Source organism: Glycine soja, chromosome 18, assembly GCF_004193775.1.
Source record: "Glycine soja cultivar W05 chromosome 18, ASM419377v2, whole genome shotgun sequence".
NCBI lineage: Eukaryota > Viridiplantae > Streptophyta > Magnoliopsida > Fabales > Fabaceae > Glycine > Glycine soja.
In genome coordinates this window covers 50,145,644-50,157,291 of record NC_041019.1, presented here as the reverse complement: position 1 = coordinate 50,157,291, position 11,648 = coordinate 50,145,644, and the positions used below count along the sequence as shown (strand labels likewise).

Here is an 11,648-nt window from a genome sequence, read left to right as displayed (position 1 = left end):
GTGAGGATTGAGTGAAAATGATGTTCTGTTTGGATTCATAACAAAAAGGGAAGACCATAAGGAAGATGAAAATGGCATTTTGGTTTGGTTTTGTCTTGTGTGACAGTCGTATGGAAGGGGCAAATTTCAAAATCATGTTCTTAAGTGTTCAGTGGATAATTCGGCTTGTGCAGTTCGCATGATATAGCATGTATCCAAGAGGAATATCATTTTGTGTAATTGTTTTTTATTTTTATACTTTTTTTTAAATTATTCTATTTTTATTCTTAATGATATTAAAGTAATATTAATAATTAATTTTTTTAATTATACAGATTAAAACTGACCTATTAATCAAAATTAAATTAAGTAATGATTCATTAGTTACTCTCCACTTTTATTAGATAATTTTATTTTTTAATTATTTCTTAAATTTTAAATTTTTTTGACTATTTTTATATATTTTTTCATTAACTTTATTTAACTTTTTTTTTTATTATTTAAAAAATTTAGAGAAACTCGGAGTTTCTCTCTTCCCTTGTATATAAAGCTTTGGATAAGATGGTACTACTCTTGGTTTATTTTTCGTGGTTTGGGATGTCATTCTAGTTTTTCTTTTGAAGGTTTTTTTTAAAAAAATTCCAAAACAATGGAAAACCTGGGATTAAAAACACACTAAGGAAATGTATAGATTGAAATTATAAAAGTCGCGTTCTAATGTAAATTTAATATATAAAACTAAAAATAAAAGTCTTGATTTTTGACAAAATTACTTTTTCACCTGAAAATTAAACATGAATTAAAGGTTGACAAACATATTACATTTATGATTTGAAACACCACCTTTTCTTCAACCACACATGTAACTGGTTAAACCAATCTTACCATGACTAAAAAGGCTTGTGAGTTCTACATCTTGTTTGGTTTTTTTAAATATTAATATGCATTAATTATTTTTTTTTATTTTTTTTATATAGGCATGCATGCGGTGAAATTTATAATATAGAAATAGCACAAGTCTAACTTTTTCATTTAATACTATTTGTTCTACATAATTAAGATGATATATGATTATGACAATTTTGCACATTTTTTAACTTTATCATTAGTGTAAAGTATGCATAGCTTTTGTCGATATATTAAGATATAAATCAAGGGCAAGTGACTGCTAGCTATAAAATTGTAGAAATAGATGTACAAGTCAAAGTGGCTGAGCCAAAGAGTGGAGATGGAAGTTGAAGGTCAGTGGCAGATTTCACAGAGAGAGATATGCTGGTCAATGATGTTCATAGCTTCATGGAGCATCATTGTATTATTATATGTGAAACTGTGGTATAGATCTCAAAGGATCAGATCAGTGCTTCAGAAACAAGGCATCAATGGACCAAAACCTTCTTTCCCCTTTGGCAACCTTTCTGAGATGCAACAGCTCAACCAAGGTGCTCCTGTTTCTCTTGAAGCCTTAGACAAATGGGCTTTTTCCCTCTACCCCTTTTTCCATACATGGAGGCAACGCTATGGTACATATATATAATATATATGCATGAATAATATTTATTAGTAATAATTTGTGTTGTTGTTATTATCACTATTATATATCAAAATTATATTTTCTCATTGTACTTTGAGTGTTGATTATATGTATGATATATATTGTGAGTCTGATTAGTATATATGTCAGAGTATTTTTTCTGATCTTTAGTTTTCATGAACAGACATATGATCATTAGGTCCAATGTTCCAGTACTTCACTGGAATTAGACAACATCTATAGATATCAAAATTTTTAATTTTGAAGTCACAAAAGTATTATATATATCTAAATTTTATCTATTTTACTTTGGTTTTTGAAATTGAAACATATATTCTGATGATCAGGTCCAGTGTTCATGTACTCCACTGGAACCAAACAACATCTATATGTGGAAATACCCGAATTAATGAAATGGATAGGTCTGAACACATCCTTGGACCTGGGCCGGCCATCGCATCTAACAAAAACATTGAAGCCCTTGCTGGGTGATGGCATCATCATGTCTAATGGACTACATTGGGCCTTCCAAAGGAATTTGCTTGTTCCTGAGTTTTTCCAGAGCAAAATTAAGGTGAGGTATTGTTTATCTCTCTTTTGTTTCTACCAATAAAACCAAATTTGTGTTATGAATAAATTTTTATGGAGTAATTTCTTTCTTACAAAATTTTTCCTTGAATTAAAAAGTCATACTATATAGCTGATATTTACCTAAAAATTTACTCAGTATATCCTCAACGGATTCATTTCCTATATGTCATGAATATATTTAAATTTTTACATTTCTCTTAATTACTAAACAGTTTAATATTTACTTGTGCATTGTACAGGATAAATATTTATTTTCATATAGTTATAATTAAAATTCACAATAATAAATATTTTAAATATATAAGTTTTATTTTATATTTATAATAAATAGTTTAGATTTTGATATAAGGTTATTCATAAATTAAAGAATAAACGGTTAAGAAAATATAGTATACAAATAAAGATAAAAGGATAATAGTTTGAGATGATAGAAAAAAGTATTTTTTACTAGATATAAGTATATCTTTAATTATTCACATGTCACGTAATTATTGATCGAAATTAAGATAATGCATTTATCTTAGATTTTTTTCATAAAGAGAGAAGAGAAAGTGTAAAAAGATTTGATAGAAAGAGTAAAAAGAATGAGAAATTCCCTATAGATTAGAGGTTTTAATTTATAGTACAGATGATGACTAGCAGAAACGTAGATCAAAAGAAAAAATTGAACATGACTTTGTTTAAATTTGGCATATATGAAACGCCGAAAGGGGGTCTATTCTTCCATATATATCTTCCTAATAAATTAATATACATATATTATTTAATAATATTCTTACCAAACTTCTAATGCTCGTGTTGCCAGATCAGATGATAGTTTTAAAGTATCGTATCAAAATCCTTTATGTACATATAGATGCAAGTATAGCTGTATAATGTATTTGTTTTGGTTTTGGGTTTAACCTATATATAGAATTGGGTGGATATAATGGGAGAATCAACCATGGCAATTATCAAAAAATGGGAGAGCCATATAACAGAAAGTGAAGGGGGGATTGCAGAGCTGGTGATTGATGGAGATATGAAGACTCTTACAGCGGATGTCATTTCCAAAGTTTGTTTTGGCACCTCTTATGCTCTAGGAAATTTAATTTTTGCAAAACTGGCCTCCATGCAAGCTATACTAGCAAAGTCTAGTGTTCTATTTGGATTTCTAAACCTAAGGTTATATATCCTTGTTCAATTTTTGACAAACATATACAACAAATCAATACTACCTTACTACATGCCTAAAATATATGTTGTCTTCTATTTTTTTTATTCTAAATTGGTCTTTTGTGTTTTAAAAATCCTAAAATGGTCTCCTAAAGAACCTATGTGGGAAACTGTACCATCACGGGTGGAATTTAATGTCTTTTAGGTTAAAACTAACGAAAGTACAAACATGTTACTAAAATATTTTTTTAGGAGATCATTTTAGAACTTTTAAAACATAAGAACTAATTTAGAACCAAAAAATAAGTTAGAAGAACAAACATATATTTTAGCCTCACTACATTATACCATGTGCTGATCAAAGACATATGATGTATATTCCCAGGTTTCTTCCCACCAAGGAAAACAAAGAGCTGTGGAAGTTGCAGAAAGAGGTGGAAACGATGATACTAAAAGTGATCAAAGACCGTGAAGGAGAAAACCAAAAGAGTGGCACACATGAGAATGAAAAGGATCTATTACAAATAATACTAGAAGGTGCTGCCAATGCCACCACTGGTACTAGTGGAAAGGGTATTTTTGGGTCCCGGTATAACATAAACCAGTTGATTATAGACATTTGCAAAAATATTTACTTTGCAGGCTATGAGAGTAGTGCTCTTGCAATTATTTGGACACTGCTGCTACTTGCCTTACACCCTGAGTGGCAACAACGAATTAGATCAGAGATTATGGAGACCTATGATAACACGGTGCCTCATTCCTTTCTTGACATGGACAAACTTCGAAACTTGAAAGCAGTTAGTACAACACTCCTTTTCTGAAATTTATTATTGTACTTAAAAGCATTGCACTCTCGACTCCTAAAAGTATATATATAAAAAAGAAAATACTGTCTATACAACAAAACTTCCCAGTATTAAAAATCATGCTTATTGTAGTCTTCTATGTATTGAAAAAACTTTAAATTAGTCTTTTAACTTTACTAAAATATATTAACTTTGATAGATATTTAATACTAGAAAGATTAACTGTATAGTTTTATTACTTTAGCACTATTTATTTAAGACAAAGGATAATATTTTAGAGACTAAATTAATAGTTGATACTTTATTATTCCTTAAAATTCTTGGACATGAAGTATTAACCTTTACTTCTGTTGTGCTACTACTCTCCATAATTGAGGAATAGTTAGCTACATTGGACCTAAGACATCAAATGTCACAGTCCCTGTACATGACACCATTGTCCTTTATTACGTAGAAGAGAAACACATTCTTTATTAGTTTGGAGTCACTTAATTTTTCAGCATTCTTATTTGGTGAAATTCTACATCAACCCCATTAAATGAGATCAATTACACCTAATAAACAAGAATGTTGAATACAAAACGCATTTCTCTTTACAGTGACAATATATAGTGGCCCTGTATTAGCTGTCATGACAGATTAGTATAGTACAAAAACACTTAATTTCTTACATTTGTATCAGTAAGTTGTTGGTCTAAGTGATGTTCAACTCGATTCCTTTAAGTAAGATCACAAATTAAGTTTTATAAATGAAAAAAATATAGTTGGAAGAAAAAAATCACACTAAAGGTGACTAACTAGATTATCTGATGGAGATTAATCATTAGTAAAACCGGTGATACTTTATATCAATAACATGTTAACAAAAAAAAACATTCTTACATTTGCTATCCTAATTAATAATCTCAACAATTGATCCTAATGTGCACCTGTGCAGCTAACAATGGTGATTCAAGAGAGTCTACGACTTTATGGGCCTTCAACTATGGCCACAAGGGAAGTGTTGGCCAATGAGATGAAGTTGGGGGAATATGTGCTGCCTAAAGGCATCAACTTGTGGTTGTTCACACTTGCGTTGCACCGTGACCCTGATAACTGGGGACCAGATGCTAGGGAATTCAAGCCAGAAAGGTTTGCTGGTGGTGTTTCTTTAGCCTGTAAGTACCCTCAAGCTTATATACCATTTGGTCTCGGGGGTCGAATTTGCTTGGGCCAAAACTTTGCCTTGCTACAAATGAAGGAAGTTCTGTGTCTTCTTCTGTCCAACTTCTCCTTTGCTGTTTCACCAAACTATTGCCATTGCCCTGTGGATAGTTTTCTGTTAATGCCAAAATATGGTGTAAGACTTCTTGTTAGCAAGGTTCACAAGACTAGTGCGTAGTTCAGGTTTTGTTCTGTGTTGTCCCAACATATGTGACCAAGTCTAGCTAGCTTTGTTAGTGACTTTGTTGGGATGGATGATGCATAAATAAAAACTCTTATGATTTGCTAATATTGTTTTCTTTCTTAAAAAGTAAAACCAAATTAACCTCATAGATATGTCTTTTTGCTTTTATATAATTAATATCACCTCTTATTTTTTTTTAACAGGGACCTTATGAAAAAAAACTCATAATATTGCTGTTGGCCTTTTTTATAAGTCTCATTTCATATCACCTGCATTAATTGTTTTTATTATAAAAATAAGTAGAAGTATGTGAAGAGGTGTTTGATTTGGTTATTTTCTGTTTTTATTTTCACTGAAAATAGAAAATAGTGATAAAAATGCATTTAGTTGAATTTTTGAAAACATTTTCAGTGAAAATATTTTCTCAAACGAATAAAAAAATCTTAAAATAATAAAATCTCGTTTTCAGTTGAAATCAGGAGTCTCATTTTAGATAAAATAAAAATACGATTACAAAAAATATAATTTTAAACAAATCTAAAAATACATTTTTTTTAAAAAGTATTTTCAGAAAGTAAAAAACGAGAAGTCAAATCAAACATATTTTCAGAATTATAATTTTTTGAAAATAAAAATAGTTTTTAGAAAATAAAAAATAAAAATATAAACCAAACACATTCTTAATTATTTAAGTGAAAATGAATTATGAGAACAGAATCCGTATCACAGTTAAACAAATAAGACATTTGGTAATATAAAATCTATAACTCAGATTATATACTTTTTTGTTTATCGAACTCTGTTCGCATTTAATTAAATAACTAAAAAGATAACTCCAAGAATTTGAAATCTTAGCTTGGAAATGGGAGGGATCTTCTATCGCTTTACCCTTAATTTGTCCTATACTAACCCTCGTTAATAACTTTGTAACATTTTGAGATAATGAAATGATTAGTAAATGATATGTGCGTGTGTGAGAGCGGGTATGTAATGACATGTGTACATGTGTGTTTTTAGGGAGTGTTTCGGGGCAATTTAAATATGAAAAAAGAAAAAAAAATGCAATTTAGACCATCAATTTAAACCATGACTTAATGAATTATAAATCTTTGTCTTTAATTCAAAAAGAAAAAAAAATCACCAGAAATTTATTATTATATATAATATCTGAATTTTCTATTTTAATCTAATAGTTTTGATTAAATTATTATATTTCTTTCCATCACTAAGAGTTCTCATATGAAATTCTCAGCATAACTGAACCTAAAAACACATACATGTATACATGTGTTTTTAAGTAGACTGACGATTCGATTACATTTCAGATATCAATTACTTGATTCAACCACACACTAATTAACTGATTAAACCAGTTTTACCCTGACTATATAAAAATGTCTTATTATTTCAATTTCTGGTTTGATTTTTCAAAAGAGTTATCATATTTAGACAGCTCAATAGTATTAATATTCTTTATTTTTCTTTATTTCATTCTTGTTATCACATCTAATTATCAATTATATTAATCACTTAATTATGTTTTCTCTTTTTATCTCTCTCAAGTCAAGGTCTTTACGTTTTAAGGGGTGTCCAAATACAATTTTAATTTCTTTTTCGAAATATTAATATGAAGTGATTATTTTATTGTTATTGGTGATATGGACATGCTCACATGCATGCAGTGAAATTTAGAATATAGATATATAAAGCATTAGTGCTTAATTAGTCTTCACCTATCATATTTATATGTAAGTACTAGCTAGCTAGTATTCTGTTTCTCTTTTATCTGTCTTCCTCTCACTGGGTATTGAACTAACATTGGAAAGTCCGCTGCTACAAAATAGTAGAAATAGAAGAGGTGCCAAGGGTCTTGAACCAAACCACTCACTCAAAAGTGACTGAGTCAAAGAGATAGTGGAAATGGAAGCTGAGGGTCAATGGCAGATTTCAGAGAGAGAGATATGCTGGTCAGTGGTGTTCATTGCAACATGCAGCATCATAATATTATTATATGTGAAGCTGTGGTATAGACCTCAAAGGATCAGATCAGTGCTTCAGAAACAAGGCATCAATGGACCAAAACCTTCTTTCCCCTTTGGCAACATTTCTGAGATGCAACAGCTACCCAATCAATTAGCTCCTGTTTCTCTTGAAGCCTTAGACGAATGGGCTTATTCCATCTTCCCATATTTCCATACATGGAGGCAACTATATGGTACATGCATGCATGTGAATATTAATTAATTAATTTGTAATTTGTGTTGTGATTATATATATATCACTATTATATAGTATATGTCAAAATTTAATTTTATGTATTTTGCTTTGTTAATTGTTGAGATAGGTCCAATGTTCATGTACTCCACTGGAACCAATGAGCATCTATATGTGGAGACACCCGAATTAGTAAAATGGATAGGCATGCACAAGTCCTTGCACCTAGGCCGGCCATCGTATCTAACCAAAACATTGAAGCCTTTGCTGGGGAATGGCATCATTAGGTCTAATGGACTGCACTGGGCATTCCAAAGGAATCTACTTGCTCCTGAGTTTTTTCATAGCAAAATTAAGGTTAGAACAATATACCCTATGGTCGGCATAAATTAATATACATATAGTATCATTTAATATATTTTTATTGTCAATGTGGGTATATAGAGACAAGTAGTTAAGGTTCTAGAATTAACTCGTATCTTATTCATGGGTTAAAGTTATAAACTCACTTAGTGTTAAACCTTTCTCTAGGAGAACCCCCTAATGTCTCATGAACTAGTTGAGTATAATTGTAACTACATAAAACTGTATGTCGTAGGCTAGTGCAGTAATTTTTCAAGTGAGACTTTGCTGGAAACTCCAACATGTCATTTGCGTCTGCTCGTTAGTATTACAACTCCAAGTGTATCTTTCTTCTACTTTTTTTATAAAAAAAAAAATATAAATTTCTTACCAAATCTCACATTGGATTAACTGAAAATTAATATTGTATACTTGATGCATATAAAATTAAAAGTTTAGCATACCCCGTTTCAATTATATATAGCTGATACTAAGAAGGAAAAAAACATGCAGGTCACATGAGGAAATGGATTCCTTTTAATCATATACCATGTAATAAGTATACTTTAGCTTCTTTTTTTACCAACAGAATACTTAAGTTTTTATACTTCTCTTAACAGATACTGCTAAAAAGGCCCTATTTATTTAATATATCCAAGTAATTTTTTATCATATAACTTTCATACCAAACTTTTAATTGAATTGAAAGTTCGTGTTGCCGGAGATGATTTAAAACAGTCATATTGAAAGTCCCTTGTGTACATACAGACGTATAATGTATTAATTTTGTTTTGATTTTGGGTTTAACCTGTAGAATTGGGTGGATATAATGGAAGAATCAACCATGGCAATTAACAAAAAATGGGAGAACCATATAACAGAAAGTGAAGGGGGGATTGCAGAGTTGGTAATTGATGGAGATATGAAGGCTCTTACTGCAGATGTCATTTCAAAGGCTTGTTTTGGTAGCACTTATGCTCAAGGCAATTTAATTTTTGCAAAATTGGCCTCTATGCAAACAGCACTAGCAAAGCCTAATCATATATTTGGATTTCTAAACCTAAGGTTATATACCCTTGTTCAATTTTTGTCAAAACCTTACAAGAAATCAATACTACTTTATACCATGTGCTAAATTAATGACATATATATGATGCATTCCCAGATTTCTTCCCACCAAGGAAAACAAAGAGATATGGAAGTTGCAGAAAGAGGTGGAAGCTATGATACTAAAAATGATCAAAGAGCGTGAAGCAGAAAACCAAAAGAGTAGCACACATGGGAATCAAACTCAAAAAGATCTATTACAAATAATTCTAGAAGGTGCTACCAGTGCCACCAGTACTGAGAGTAGTGGAAAGGGTATTTTTGGGCCTGGGTATAACATATACCAGTCGATTGTAGACATCTGCAAAAACATGTACTTTGCAGGCTCTGAGAGCACTGCTCTTGCAATTACTTGGACACTGTTTCTATTTGCATTGCATCCTGAGTGGCAACAACTTGTTAGATCTGAGATTATGGAGACCTACGGTAACATGTTGCCTCATTCCTTTCGTGACATGGACAGACTTCGAAACTTGAAAGCAGTTAGTACAACAACACCCCTTTTCTGAAATTTATAATTCCTTTTATTTTATTATTAGCCAATGTTAGATGTTAATTTGTTTAAATCTTAGTGTGAGGAATTCGAATCCACAATCTTCCCTTTTTTTCCTCAACTGCTAAGTCAACTTTATAACTTCAAAATTTAGTAAACACTTAATGATGCTGGTCTTTTAAATTCTTTATTCTTTATTGAGTGATTGTTTAGAGACTCATATATCAAAAATTTAATCCAACACCTATATTTTTCCTATTTCTTTGTTTTTATCACCTATCATACTTACATATTTCTCTCTTCTTTCTCTAGATGCCATCTAATGTTGGGGTGTCCATCGATTATTTTCTTTTGTTATGATGGACTTTACTCTTTATTTTGTGGGTTATGTATGAATAGAAAAAGATAGGTAGACACCCAAAAAGAGAATAAAAGAGATAAGTGGTTAATGTGATTGTAGTATGAAGTGAAAAGAAGAAAAAGATAAAAAGAAATGAAAGACTATTAATTTAGTGCTCATACTTTCTGAGTGTCCAAATATTATGATTCCCAGAAAAATAACTAGCAACACAATTTTTAACATTCTCTTTTCAAAAACTCTTAAATGTGTGGAATTCTACAATAGCCCACTTAATAACAATGTTCTGTTTTCACTGTTAACACATGAGATTTCACCTAATATCAAAGAATAGTGAACGGAATTTTTTTCCCCTTTTTAGTAGTTCCTATATACCCCCATGTATAAACTTAACAATAATTAAAAATTAGATACTAGTCCTGTAGATGGAATGTGTTGCAAGGATCTCAATAAATTGATCCTAGTGTGCTCTTTGTGCAGCTAACAATGGTAATTCAAGAGAGTCTACGTCTTTATGGCCCTGCAGTTACAACCGCGAGGGGAGTGTTGGCTGAGATGAAGTTAGGGGAACATGTTCTGCCAAAAGGCATCAACATGTGGTTGTACATACCAGCATTGCACCGTGACCCTGATAACTGGGGACCAGATGCTAGGGAGTTCAAGCCAGAAAGGTTTGCTGGTGGTGTTTCTGCGGCCTGTAAGTATCCCCAAGCTTATATACCATTTGGCCTCGGGAGTCGAATTTGCTTAGGCCAAAACTTTGCTCTGCTAGAAATCAAGGAAGCACTGTGTCTTCTTCTCTCCAACTTCTCCTTTGCTGTTTCACCAAACTATCACCATTGCCCTCAGTATAGAATGTTGTTGACGCCAAAATATGGTATGAGGCTTCTTGTTAGCAAAGTTCACAAAACCAGGACATAATTCAAGTTCAGTGTTATGTTGTCCCAACATGTAACTAAGACTAGCTAGTTTGTTTGCAACTTTGTTGGGTTGGATGAAGCATGAATAAAAAACCTTTTATGATTTAATAATTTTTTCTTAAAGAAAAAATCTAATATCTCTTTCCACTTATATGTATTAACATGGATTTACTAGAGTGTAAGATTGACTTAGTGATAAAAGAAGGAAAAGAGAAAGAAGCCATGAGTTTAAATTCTCTTCCTAACAAAAACTAACAATTAACATTTGTTGATAAAAATAAGTATACATACTCGACACTCACAAATACTCGTCCATGCATACACACATACATAGTCGCATAGCTAGAGATAAAAAAATTGAAGGAACCAAAATATATAGTTAAGATAATATATAACACACACTCATTATTATTATTATTTTTTATAATTCTCCTTTCAAATCATCCCGTGCTACAAGGGGTTTCTTCATTGATTTATTGTATCTTTTCAATGTTGGCGGGAATCTTCTACATGCATTGAGGAATATAATGTACCTGCGTAGACTACTCTAACACTAAAATCAGTGTTTAACAAAGTAGCTAGTTGTATTTATAAGGAAATGGAAATGTGTTTGGGGAGTGTTCATCACCACATTGTCAAGTCTGGTCAAAAGATCAATTATGAATTACATTAAGTATCCATCATAAATATTTAAAATTAGACTTACTTAGTGAATTTAAAAATTCTTCTAATAGACTGACTACTTTTTCCATGTTTTCATTC

At 31.1% G+C, this 11,648-nt stretch overlaps 2 protein-coding genes across 2 annotated transcripts; both read left to right on the top strand.

Moving 5' to 3' along the window:
- Positions 1 to 1,149: 1,149 nt before the first annotated feature.
- Positions 1,150 to 5,557, top strand: LOC114395423 (cytochrome P450 714A2-like). The gene is made up of 5 exons (XM_028357202.1): positions 1,150 to 1,499; positions 1,858 to 2,084; positions 3,015 to 3,265; positions 3,642 to 4,056; positions 5,003 to 5,557. Exons 1-5 carry the CDS (start codon positions 1,172 to 1,174, stop codon positions 5,444 to 5,446), a joined length of 1,665 nt encoding a protein of 554 aa, XP_028213003.1. The 5' UTR covers positions 1,150 to 1,171; the 3' UTR covers positions 5,447 to 5,557.
- Positions 5,558 to 7,252: 1,695 nt separating this feature from the next.
- LOC114395526 (cytochrome P450 714A1-like) lies at positions 7,253 to 11,016 on the top strand. Its single transcript, XM_028357327.1, has 5 exons — positions 7,253 to 7,667; positions 7,797 to 8,023; positions 8,823 to 9,073; positions 9,174 to 9,597; positions 10,447 to 11,016. Exons 1-5 carry the CDS (start codon positions 7,373 to 7,375, stop codon positions 10,885 to 10,887), a joined length of 1,638 nt encoding a protein of 545 aa, XP_028213128.1. The 5' UTR covers positions 7,253 to 7,372; the 3' UTR covers positions 10,888 to 11,016.
- Positions 11,017 to 11,648: the final 632 nt, after the last annotated feature.

What these genes read in the sequence shown, in the direction of transcription:
- LOC114395526 (XM_028357327.1), top strand. Translation starts at nt 7,373, where the DNA reads ATGGAAGCTGAGGGTCAATGGCAGATTTCAGAGAGAGAGATATGCTGG. An exon ending in TACATGGAGGCAACTATATG is followed by an intron (nt 7,668 to 7,796) that starts GTACATGCATGC and finishes TTGTTGAGATAG; the next exon opens with GTCCAATGTTCATGTACTCC. An exon ending in TTTTTCATAGCAAAATTAAG is followed by an intron (nt 8,024 to 8,822) that starts GTTAGAACAATA and finishes TTTAACCTGTAG; the next exon opens with AATTGGGTGGATATAATGGA.
- LOC114395423 (XM_028357202.1), top strand. Translation starts at nt 1,172, where the DNA reads ATGTACAAGTCAAAGTGGCTGAGCCAAAGAGTGGAGATGGAAGTTGAA. An exon ending in TTTGGATTTCTAAACCTAAG is followed by an intron (nt 3,266 to 3,641) that starts GTTATATATCCT and finishes GTATATTCCCAG; the next exon opens with GTTTCTTCCCACCAAGGAAA. An exon ending in AACTTCGAAACTTGAAAGCA is followed by an intron (nt 4,057 to 5,002) that starts GTTAGTACAACA and finishes GCACCTGTGCAG; the next exon opens with CTAACAATGGTGATTCAAGA.